Source organism: Panthera tigris, chromosome C2, assembly GCF_018350195.1.
Source record: "Panthera tigris isolate Pti1 chromosome C2, P.tigris_Pti1_mat1.1, whole genome shotgun sequence".
NCBI classification, from domain to species: Eukaryota; Metazoa; Chordata; class Mammalia; order Carnivora; family Felidae; genus Panthera; species Panthera tigris.
The window spans coordinates 133,188,130-133,201,558 of NC_056668.1; the positions used below are offsets into that span (position 1 = coordinate 133,188,130).

The window sequence follows — 13,429 nt, forward strand, 5'->3', positions numbered from 1 at the left end:
TGTATGTTCATATGATGGAATACGACTCAACAATCCAAAGGAAGGAACGGATACATGGAATATGGGCGAACTGCAAAGACATCATGCTGAACGAAAATAAAAGCTAGATACAAAAGAGTGCACACTGCCTGGTTGTATTTATATGAAGTTCATGAAAAGGCGAAACCAACATATACTGTAACAGAAATCAGACAGTGGTTGTCTCGGGATGAGTGGTTGCAAATGACTGTAAAGGGATACGAGGGAACTCTCAGGTGAAAGAAATGTTCATGCCAGATATATTGTTTTGGATGGAGGTTACATGGGTATACACAATTGTCAAAACTCATCAGATAGAATACTACGGATCTGTGTACTGGTACAAATTATGCATAAATTTTTTAAAAAAGGAGAAAAATCTATTTACTCTGGATTAGATAGGAGACAGTGTTAGCAATTTATCTAAATTGGTTGGGTAGTAACAACTCTTTGATATGACAGAAAGAGCACTTGAGACATAGATGTGCTTATAAGCACAAACTTTTAGTTATTTGAGCACAAAAGTATCACAAAGTTACATTTATATAGAAATCAGGGTTCTCTGACATTCTAATTAGCCAATTAACTACTAATACTGATAACCATGGACTTCTTGGCTTTATAGCTTGGGGAATATTATTAGCAATTATTTCTTTACCATATTTTAGCAATAAAATAATTCTGAACAATTGTAGTCATTATGTAAGTAAATATAATAAAGCCTAATTTAAAAAATTTTGTTGACCATGTAAAATGGAAATTGTTGAGGAGAATTTTATCATGTCTTTTAGATATTCAAAACAGTATTTATTTACCTAATCATTAAACTAAAATATTTACTAACCATTATAAATAGTACCGAGTACAGTGCTAGGAATACGAGGATTCTAAGATGTGGCTCGTGACATCAATATGAGTTATTCTACAACTGAAGCTAAAAAGCACTCATTTCACTAATACTTAAATTTGTTCTTTGTGGCAGGTATTGAAGCAACACCAATGAATGAGACAGATGTGGTCACTGCTCTCATGATGTTCGTCATATTCTAACGTAAGATTGTTGGAAGGATCCTTGTGCTTCCTGGAACCCTGCACTTTCTCAGGACATTCTAGTGAGGCCAGACCTGGAGAGGAAGGAGCCCTTCTAAGCTGAGGCAGATCCTAATCCCAAGGAGAGATGCAGAATTATTAGTCACCAGGCATTCCTAGGGTAAGAATGGATTGGATGCCATCACGCTTTAGTCACATGGAGCCCAGCTAAGGAATGTGGGATGCATCTTAAGAGCTCAGGGTACTCTCTTTATTAGAATCTTCTTTCCCTGGAGCCTCGCTTCCTCTAGGATCTCATGTAGGGTTTCTGGCAAGAGGCCTTCTGCAGAAGGCCCATCTACCAGAATTATAATTCTGGATTCTTTCATCATTGATATGAGTTAAGTTGTTTAAGCTCTGATGGGGGTGCAGAGGAAAGCTGGCATAGTTAGCACACAGAATGTTATTGCTGAGCTGATGCGTGGAGAGATCATGAACTAAGCTTGGTATTTTCTATCTCTAAAATTTTGGTGATATGAAACTGCTTAAGTAAAAAGACCTACAGTTGTGGAATGTGTAAACAGTCACCACTAGATAAAGTGTCATGTGCTCTGGAGGCACTACTGACCACTCACGTGCCGTTATCGGATCACCTCTGTGGAGCAGAAAGAACTGCACATTTTGAGAAATTGTGTTATGTCCTTTTCAAACAGAAAATCCATGACCATTCTGGAATAAAGAAGGTATGTGATTCTACTCTTAATAGAAGCAACTGCAGTATTTAAAAACTATGAAATTCTGTTCCACGACTACTCAATTGGGCATTTTAGGAGTTACAGATTCCTAAATAGATTGATAGGTTCCACTGAAGACTGGTCACAAATTAGATGTACTTATTTTTTTTTATAGCAGCAATTTCTGGTTATTTAAGGACAAAATTGGAACGAGCTTTGAGTGTTAAATTGTCGTTCCGAGCTTAAAAGTTGAATGAATAAGAAAATGTCAATTCCCATTTTTAAAAAGAAATTTGCAAGTAAGTAAAATCAGAGCACAGTGAATATTATGCACACACGTAATGGAAAATCTACCACTAAAATACCTAGGCACTTGCTTTTAAAGACTTAATTATAGCAATCCATGGTAAAGCAGAGACGAGAAATCAGGCTTCTTGATTTCTAGAGATATTCTTATCCATGAAATCACATGTCATCTTTGCATCCTTATCCCTTATTTGGATAAGCAACACAAATAGAAGTCCATTACCATAGATATAGCAGGTATTACGTCCCTGCTTTTCAGGTGTCTGCCTGTCTCCTGTCTATTTTCTATTCATTGATCACTGCTGGGGATTCCCCCATGAGTATATATACTCCTCTGGATCCTTCCCATCTCTGTCTTGCTACTCAGTGACAGCTCCAATGCATTAACTCTTTAATAGCTTCTAAACAGCTAAGAAAGTAGTTGCAAGGCTAATTATGGCTGAAGGGCCCAGCCAGGTAAGAGCATCTTTGGCCTTAAAGAGTGAAATGGACTTTACCAATGGTATCACAGCTACAGGGGCTTTTGATGATGGATAAAGTGGTGATACTGACATGGTAAACAAACCTCCAGGCCATAACGTGGTGGTTATAAGGGTTACATACAGAACTGGAAGAATTCTTTGGCAAGATTATCAAGAATTAAGGGTATCCATGCACCTTCACCAGTACTAGCTTGCCCACTCATTCATTTATTTTAAGTCACTTTATTGAGGTATAACTGACATACAAACAACTGTGCATATTTAATGTGTACAACTTGATGAGTTTGGGGATAAGTAAACATCTATAAAACCATCACCACAATCTATGCCATAAACATATCCATCACTTCCAAAAGTTTTCTCTCTCCCTCTTTGTTTTATTTTTTTTGTGATAAAAATGCTTAGAATAAGATCAACCCTCTTAGCAAACTTTTAATATATATTAATTAATACATTATTATTATAACCTATGGGCACTATACTATACAGTAGATCTCTGGGACTTAGTCATCTCTGGCTCATTTATTTTTTATTTATATATATTTTTAAAGTTTTTTTTTTTTTTTTTTTGAGGGAGAGTGCATACACGCATGCAAAGGGGGAGGAGCAGAGAGACAGGAAGAGGGAAAGAATATGAAGCAGGCTCCCCACTGTCAGCACAGAGCCCAAGTAGGGCTCGAATGAAGGAACCATGAGACCATGACCTGCGCCAAAATCAAGAGTTGAGTGGGATGCTCAACTCACTGATCCACCCAGGTGCCCCTATTTTTTCAATTTTCTAATTTGAAAGGTGAAAATGATACTGTATTGTTGTTTTAATTTGCATTTCTTTGACTAATTAGGAGTTTGGATAGCCTTTCGAATGTTTGTTTGCTCTTTGAAATTTTTTCATTGAGTGCCTACCATATTCTAGACACTATTTTAGGTGCTGGTGATATAACGTTAACGAGACAAAATGTGGAGTTTACATTTCAGTGCAAGAAACAAACAATAAAAACAAAAAACAAGCCAATAATGTTTTTCCCATTTCAGGTAGTAAGAATGCTATAAAACACAAAAACAAAAACAGTAAGTAGAAACCAGAGTAAAGGGGTCCCTTATTTGAGATAGGGGAGTCAAAGAGAAGTTTTCTGAAGAGAAGATAACTGGAACAGAGTGAATAGCAGTGTGCCATGGGGATTCTTAGGTGAGAATCCAGACATAGAGAAAAGCAAGCTCAGAGCTACTGAAGTGGGAACATGTTTGTTTGCTTGAGGAATAGCAATCAGGTCAGTGTGGCTAGAGTCCAACAGGCAACAGAAAGTATGGTGGTGTAGCAAATGGGGTTGGAGAGACAGGAGGCCAGATCAAGCAGGGCTTACCTTGTAGGCCATCGAAAAGGCATTGCATTTTATCCTATATATTTTGGGAAGTAACTGCATGGCTCTGAGTAGCAGAGTGATAGGAACTGACTTACATTAATCTGGCTGCTATGTAGAAAAAGGGTCTATAAGCAAGGGAGAAAGTAAAAAGACTAGTTAAGAAACTAGTGGTGGTGACTTGGTATTAGCAGTACAGAGAGAAAGGTGATTTCTTTCAGGATGTATTTAGAAGAGGATTTGCTGATGGACTTGATGTGTGATGTAAGAGAAACAGGTCAAAGGTGATTCTAAGGCTTGATCAACTGGGTTGACCATTTACTGTGCTGGAGAAACACAGAGGAGTGATAGACTTGCGGAGGTAGAATCAAGGGTTTAGTTTGGCAAGTATTAAATTTGAGATACATATGGGACATCCCAGAGGAAATACTTAGTAAGTGGCATATGAATCTGGAGTTCAAAGGAAGAGGTCATCCTAAGATATAAATTCAGGACCCTTCCGTCATAAATGGTATGTAAAGCCATGAACCTGGGCTGTGATCCTCTAGGGAATGAGTACAGTGAAGAACAGAAGTCTGGAGGGTGTTCCAAAATTTATTAACAGAAAAGGAGGGTCCAACAGAACATGGCATGAGATAGAATGGCCACTGAGATGGGATCTTAAGTTTCTTACTGAACTGCATAGATTCTGTATAAGTTAATGTTACTGGTTTTTCAGTTACTTACACTACAAATATTTTTCCCATTTTCCATCTACCTTTTGATTCAGTTTATTTTATTTTTGACATATCTACTTACAAATAGTGGCAGAGTAAAATGCACCAGTCATTCCCACTGTGATTTTCCTCCATTACGTTTAAGATTAAAAAGTCTTCTAGTAACTAGAGGTGAGATAGACACGTGATGTTTGCCTGAGTATACTTTGATTTAGCTGGAATTTGTTGGTGGAATTTGTTTGGTGTATGATAAGGTTATGGGTTGATACCTCTTCAAAAGATTCATCAAGTTTCCCAACACCATTTATTAATTCTTCCCACTGATCTGTGATGTGCTCTTCACATACCACCTTGCATTTGGTTGCATTTCAGTTTTAAGCTTTGAAATTAAAACAGAGCTGGTGAAAAGCCTTCCTTCCAGTCATCACAATGATACTTTGTACAAGAATCTCAATGTGCTCACAAGAAAATGCTAAAACAGAACTGATCTTTTGGGAGGAAAAATGCAAGGACAGAAGGCTAAACAGAAGAAAGATAAAACATGAAGTGCGGGGGGGGGGGGGCGGGGAGGAAAGGGTATATAGTCCATTTCTTTTTCTGGAACAAAAGGTAGACATCAAAAAACGTAAAAAGATAATGCATGTATACACACACACAACAAATATTTGTTGAGTAACTTCCTTATGCCAGACATTCTCCTCAGTGCTCTCAAGCGGTAAGACAACATGCCTGCCTTCAGGAGGCTTAGATTTTAGTGTAGAAGTTGGGGAGTCAGGTGACACATATAAATGAAGTCTACAGTTTCAGTGAGTTATGAACGCTATGAAAATGACACTGGGCAATGGGGTAGAGGGTTACTGAGAAGGAGACAAAAAGAAAATAGTCAGGTCCGAGAGGCCTCTCTGAGATGACCTTTGGGCTGAGCCCCAAATCATGCAGAAGCAAGAAAACAGGAGGGAAGGAAAGGTGCAGAGCAAGTGCAAGCACGGGAGTTAAGACAAGGGGAGAGTGAAAGGAGAGAAGGTTACAGAAGTAGAAAACGGGCCCAAGAAAAAGACTGGATTATCAATAGTAAGAGGTAGCCTTTGGAGGGGTTTACGTTGGGGTGTAATATAATCTTCTGTAAATTGAGAGTTCTTTGGCTGTTGTGTGGAAACTAATATGGCGGTGCTGGGGTAGGGGAGGATAGGGGAGAGAAGAAGGGATTCTAGCTAGAAAAATCTTATATAAAGAAAGTACCTAAAATACCTTGTTCTTTTAAACATACCAAAACTAAATACTTGACACGACAGAGAAAAATACAAGTGACTAGACTATTAAGATTCCTGAGGGCAGGGGTTTTACCTGGTTTGTTCCCTGAGTATCTCCAACACCTAGAATAACGAAAGTCTGGCGCGCAATAAAAATTGTTAAATTAAATGAACAAATGACTAAGGAGAATAGCTTTCTATTAGTGAAACAAGAATCAGATGAAACGAACAAAAAAGAGCTTCAGAGAAGAGCCTCATGGGCTATAGAGCCAGGGTCACAGTTATACGGTACATCAAAGTATGTCTGTCACAGATTTCAATCAAGGATGGGTAATTTAAAAATAACATAACACTAAAACAGGGGTCAGAACGCAAGTTTCAATTTAGCTGCTCTCCCATAAACTTCTTCTCACCCCTTAGACTATGAGTTTCTATGTGGCAGGAATTATGTCTTCTTTTTAACTCTCCAAGTAAGAGCAGAACACATTATGTGTGTTTACTCCATAGATGTATATTTAGGTTGCTGGAATCCTACTGAAGAAAAGCTAGCACATAGGCAAAATGCTTACGGAAAAAAATTCGGACAACTTGGCAGCATTTATCATTACTAACATTTTAGTCTTCCAGAGTAAACTTTGAAATTACATTCTAATTTGAGATGGTTCTGGTTTGACAAGTTAACTCTTGAGACATCTGAGTACAGTATTATGAAAGAACAAAACTGTTCATCAACCCTTTATGCCAATGTTAATTTCTTTTAAAAGTAGAATTTTAATGTTTTTTTATTCCTACAGTGACCCTTAAAATTTCTATGTATGTAATCACAAATGCACACACAAGATGCATTTATAAGCATATTGTGTAGTTCTAAAGACAGTTGGGAAACCCAATTTTAATTTTGTTACTGAAATAATTTAAAAATATATTATAGAACTGCCTCTTTTCAATCAACAGCAAGGATCTGGAAAGAGATAAAGACGCAATTTATTCAGGTTTATTAGTGTTAGAAAAATGAAGTTGCCTAACTTCAAATTATAACAAATACTCTTCTATTTTTCTTCTTACCACTGACATCAATGTATACATTTTCTCATGCCTTAAAAAAAAAACTCAGATGATTTATTTAATAAAGATGTCATTGCCCACTGATATACTAAAATCTCTAAATTCATTGTCAGAAAATGTGTAAAAATTCCTGAAAATCTCAGAGAATATCTTTGTGGCTTGTAACTTTCATCAGAGAAAGGGCACTTACCGGCTTTTATTCATGAGGTCTGCTCCCCGTGCTTTGTAATAATCTAAATTTGGATGAAATTGGTAAGTCACTGGTCTTGGATTTCTCTACAGAAAAAAGAAATTTAAATGTATAAAGCTATTTAAATTACACATTAAGACATAAAAGAACAAAGACAACTGTTTTTGTAGAAAGAATACATATGATAACAAAGTTCAATAGTTAGCATGCTTGGGTTTTGCTTTCATTGTTGAAGTTTACCTTAACTGATCTTAGTCGTGATTAAACACTGAAATTATCTTATAGATTTTATTTCCACCTGTCTCAAAGTTCACAAAGATTTATTTCTGTCATTAGATTTTTGTAAGCATACTTAATGTACTGTGTTATATTAGTTTCAGATGGACAACACAATGATTCAACAATTCTATACATTTCTCAGTACTCAAGATAAGTAGATTTATTTCTGATGATTCTGATCACTTTGACTATGACTTTCCAAAATACAACTAGATAAAATTATGACAAAACTGAAAAATTATATGAGATGTAACTCAAGAACAATCTAGGCCTAATGCCTGAGAGATACAAAGTGTTAAGAAAGCTGCCTTTTGGAGGAAGAGTAAAAAAATCGCCGTTAGTTTCTGATAACCAGAATGCTAAACATGCCCACTAGATGGCGCACCGAGTCTTTCTTCTCCAAAAACCAATGTGTTATTTTAGAATTCAGCAATTCTTTTCAAGTTAGAAATTTCTATGTCATCTGTTCTTATTTACGAGTTTAACAAGTACCAAAGTAGTGGAAACATTAGCAGAGTACCATCAAAATAGAAAACCAAACTGACCAATGCACACTTTCATACCAACAGCGATACACTGGCCTTTCTGGCATTTGATATTATCCATAAACATTGCAAAAATGTCCTGAAATCATTAGGTCAGGTTTGTCAATTTAAATATGTTACCATCGTTTAATGTGTCCATTATTTAAATGTATCAAGCCCCTCACAGGCAAATAAAAATTAAATAAATTCTAGTTTACAAAACGGTTACTATGTTAATATCATAATTAAAACGAATACCATCTCTAAAATGTTAAATTACATATATTTTTCATTAAAAAGTTTGACAAAACTTATAAATAAGTGTGTTCCAGGGTTTACCTGAACTTATAATTCAGGTTAATGAGTAGGACTTTGAACTAGAGCATGCCTTGTCCTCTGAGAGCTCTATCTAGACATAGAAAGGCTTCATTTCATCTTAATAGAAAATTACCAATACACTTCGATATTAATCCTTGGAGCCATAATCCCAAGGCACTGATATACTTGTATGTAGGCGGGGGTGTATAATTGCTAAGGTTAAATAGTTTGAAATTCATCAAGCTAACAATCTGCATCTTAATGGCCATGATGGACCTTTTCTTTTTCTGCTGAAAAGAGAATATTTACACAGCTCAACCCTTTCATATCTCTTCCAAGTCAGCCCTAATCATCTGACAAAAATGACAATCCCTTGATTTAGCTCCAGCTACTACTCCACTGGTTTGGTATTCAACACAGTTCTACAATAATCAAATCTGAATTGCCTTGATGAAGAGGACTGATGCTTCCATGACTACCATACTATTAAGTCTAACAGTGCAACTTTTCTCTCTCTAGGAATTACACAGGTTTCCTCATGGTAGCTGATGACAACCTGGACCCAAGTATAATGGGAAAATAAAATAGAGGTTAAAGCTACTGGCAGATTGCCGGTGCATTCATGATTTATTTAAAAAAATAACTTTCGCAGGACTATCACTCATGACTCATTTTGCTCTTTAGATTCTCACTACCTGGAAATACATTTTGTTTTTGCGAATAAAAAGGCTTTTCTTCTTCTGACTCCCAACAACAAACTAATAAAAGATTATGTTACTTTTTGCTAGAAAACAATGAAATAAGGGATTGCATGGAGCAAGTTCTTGAAACATCTTCATAAAGAAATGACAAGCAATTCAAGACACGAAGTGCTGATGTATCTAAGCACTTAAAGCCATTATTAGGAATAATGATCTAACTTGAACATATGAATGAGGCTCAAGTATTGCTTTCACAGAGGCCTATTTAAATTCCTAGGAGACTTACTAGTATCAAAGCGAGAGGCAGTTTAAAGTATCTCTGTACTGGGATGAAAAAAAAGAAAAAAAAAGAATCAAAAGATGATGTTGAAAAACAGCATTTGAAATGTAAGAAAATAAAATCAGGGGTTATAGTTGAAAGTTATCGAACAGGATTTTATGAGAAGATGATGCTATTACTAAAACATAAATATGTCAACAGATAGATGATCTGGACTAGACTGTCCAACAGAAATACATCGTGGGTCACAAATGCAAGCTTCATATGTGATTTAAAATTTTCTAGCAACCACATTAAAAAATAGGAACAAGTTTAATTAAATGTAGTATTTTATTTAATTCGCTATATCCAAAATGTTGTCATTGTAACATGTAATCAATATAAAAATCATTGAGGTTTGTTACATTCTTCCTTTTGTACTGTCTTTGAACTCCACTATATATATCACACTTACAGCACATCTCAATTTGGACCAGCTATACTTCAAGTGCTCAATAGCCACATGTGGCTTGCGCCTATTGTAATGGACAGCACAGAACTAAATGTCTGACATACACATAAAAAAAATCGTGTAGCTACAAAAATCAACATGTATAGACATGAACCATAAAAAGGGCACAAACGCTGCTATACATTAAGATTCAGTCCTGACAGCTCTTCAATCTACCTGTAATTCTTCTCTTTTAATTAAGTTCGTTTTGTCTCTTCTGAATAAGGTTTGAAAAAGTCAAGAAATTTTGGAATGATATCCTTCCGCACAGCTATTTACCAAAATGATAACAATGGTGTCCTTAGGGGCATCGGATTAAATGAGCATAATTCTAACTTTATGCAAGTGAAACATTTTAAAAGTAAAGAGATACTCGCTTTTCATATTTAAAAGGATTTTTTTACAAATAAAATTTTATAGAAATATAACAGTTCTGATTTTTAGTTTTTAAATATCTGGACTTTCCTCTAAAATATGAGCCAGTAGAATTGTACATATATAAAGCTCTGTATGTAAGAAAGATTGGACTCCATGACAGTTATAATTTTTCATCGTGCAGGACATGTGATGTCAACAGCTTTAATAGTATGTCTTTGCACGGGCAGGAAAAATTGCTAATTATTTTAAATGCATTTTCATACAGACAGGATTTTGACTATTATAGGCTTTTCCAAACCAATGTGTATTATACAAAAGAAACACACTCTTGGTGAATTTTTCTTTGGGCAAAAGATAGCAAAATGGTGATCATAACTGACATTGATTTGTGTATGAGGAATACCGATTACGTTCCGTTACCTGGGAAGTCTATATTAAATTATAGGTGAAGATGCAGAAACCACAAATTCAGTTCACCCTGAGTTTACCATGCCTTTCCTAGACCAACCCGGATGGACTGGAGAAAGATCTACAAGATTGTAGCTAGTTAACTGCCAAGTACCACTCACTCAATTCTTCTCTGTTAACAAGCTGTTGGAGCTCTTTTTAAAGCTTTCTCTTGAGCATTTTATTTTATTTCAATAGAAGAATAATGCTGAAAATCCCACCCATTCTACAGACAGGCTGGGTTTTGGGAGGCATCTTAAAGCCTTGGGACAGAATGACTTACAGAAGCAGAAACAAGTGGCTTAGAAAGAAGTATATGCGAAAACCCAACCCAACCCATGCTGTACTTGTGAATTTCCAAAATGCTTTTGTTAATTTGGCATGATTACAAAATCAATTTACAAACAGTACTTAAAGGACAGCAATCAATGAATGTAAGGGCTGAAACCGATCGGAATCTATCTAACCTCTCCATTACAGTTAACGTTCTACACTTCTGAGGTCTGTGTTATATGCTAGTAAGCTGCTCCTTAATGTAATTTCAGGTAAAACAAATACCCTGTCCCTTACGGAGTATGACTTCTGACGGTGGACAACTCCCCTGTGCTCTAATCTATAATGGAAGTCACAGATCGGCACATCACCCTCCTCCCTCTGCCACTCTTCCCCCCATGAATATTTCAGTATTTTAAGTTGATGATCACTTTGTGTGGTAGTACACAAATATTTAAATGTTAACCCACACTAAGTACAAGTAACCAAAAGATGCTACAGGAATAATTAACTACAAAATGCTACATGACAGTTTTCCTTGTTCTCAGCCTGGTGGAATCAAACTCATCCAACAAAAGTCATTACAAATAGTACTTTCTAGATCGGTCCCTCAACTGAGCTCATCCTCATTTGAAGACGACTATCTCCGTATGAACTGTAATATGGAGACTATAGAAGGAAAAGAGTGTAAAGTATTCCTCTCAGAACTTGGAACAACACAATGCCTTTCATAGGGCTGGCTATTTACAAACACACGTAGAACCAAAAGGAGCAGAAGAAACGCAATTGCAGTGACCCTTGTGATTCCAGTTCTAATTCATGAATGTACCACTAGGAGTTAAAGTAGGGTAAACATAACCTCACTCATCTGCTTTAGAGGCACAGGCTGCCTGGCGGGGGAGGCAAGGGATCAGCAGTCAGTGAGGCCCCTGCTCGGACCCCCTGCTCCACCCACTAGCAGGGCCCCTGTGAGGAGCCGGTTACACTCTTAGCTGTAGTTCCCTCACTGCACACTTGTGGTAAGAATCAAATGAGACGATGAACACGAAGCGCACAGCCCAGTGCTGGGCACTCGATAAAAACTCAATGAAGTGGAAGCTATGGTTATCTTCTGGTAACACTGAACACTGACACACAGACTTTTAATTTGAGAGCAGATCTGACAGTTTGACAACTTAAAATTCATGATAACCGTAGGTAGAGAAAGTGGTGCTTTGTACTTCTGGAAATCACAAATAAATTTGGGTGGATTTTTATCAAACGTGTTTTTTAAAAGCAAAACGCGGGGCGCCTGGGTGGCCCAGTCGGTTAAGCGTCCGACTTCGGCTCAGGTCATGATCTCGCGGTCCGTGGGTTCGAGCCCCGCATCGGGCTCTGTGCTGACAGCTCAGAGCCTGGAGCCTGTTTCGGATTCTGTGTCTCCCTCTCTCTCCCCCGTTCATGCTCTGTCTCTCTCTGTCTCAAAAATAAATAAATGTTAAAAAAAAAATTAAAAAAAAAATAAAAGCAAAACGCATATTTAGGAAAATCTCTCATGCATACTGGATCTCCTATGTGGGGAACGATGCAATTTTACTTCTCAGCATAAGAGTACGTATATTTACAAATAAAAAAAAACTGTAAAACCGTATTAGTGCATACTTGCTTACCAGCTTATAAGGTTGTAATAATTAAAGCGATCTCCTGCAATATGTCCAAATTATTATCACTTCTATAATTTATTGATCACAATTTTTACATTAAATTAAACTGATAACGTTCCGGTAGCACTTGTTTAACAGAAAAGATTGACTTATATTTACAATATAATGTATGTTTGGCATGAAGAAAACAAAATATTTGACAAATGAAGAATTACTTCGCTTTCACTCCCCTATTACCTTGCTACCAACGCTTAATTTTCAGCCAGATTAGAAAAGGGGAAAAAAATAAGAGCTCAGGAGGAGAAGCAGCACTGTAAAAATATGTCGAACATTTCTCTTTGATGAAAAATGAGACTCTTATTTTAGTGAATATGTTATTGCCTCAATGCTGGGGGAAAAGCAACCGTCATTAGAAAAACGAATTGCTCAGCTGTTTATAAGCAAAAAGCTCTGGGGGAATTTCTTAGGACCCCAAAGGCAAGGCATTACAGGGTTATGCAAACATATGTTGCAGGTGTTTTAGGGGAGACAGGTGGGCAAACCTCAGCCATGGAAGAGGAGTCAGTTTAGTAGGCTGTAAGTGAAACGAGATAACCCAAATGCTTCCAAGAACAGGGATGCCACGGCACCAGTGAACTGGAGCCGAAGAGCAAAAACTCCCCCTGAAATTATCCTGTTAGTGCCAAGCAAACAGAATTTTTCCCTTCTTATAGTTTTATAGAAAACAAACACTGCCAATTACTTTTTTTTTTTTTTTTAACTAAAGGTATTTTAAACCTGGAACAAAGAACAGCCTGAAATAGTGATAATTATCCAAAAAAAGATAAGGATGAAGTATTGTTGCCTTTATTTAAACAAATATTCCTAAGGAGACAGTTTGTTGTAATATTCCCTCTTTGGTTCGCTAGGCAACATTAGATTTATCATAATTCTCCTAAAGCCTAAGAT

At 36.7% G+C, this 13,429-nt stretch overlaps 1 protein-coding gene across 10 annotated transcripts in view; it reads right to left on the minus strand.

Moving 5' to 3' along the window:
• The window catches only part of TBC1D5 (TBC1 domain family member 5), a 536,588-nt gene that overhangs the window by 83,474 nt on the left and 439,685 nt on the right, over positions 1–13,429 (minus strand). For all 10 annotated transcript variants that reach the window (XM_042999057.1, XM_042999056.1, XM_015539905.2 and 7 more), the window contains one exon: positions 7,149–7,234. In XM_042999057.1, coding sequence (XP_042854991.1) covers positions 7,149–7,234 — 86 coding nt within the window. The remainder of the gene's footprint in view (positions 1–7,148; positions 7,235–13,429) is intronic.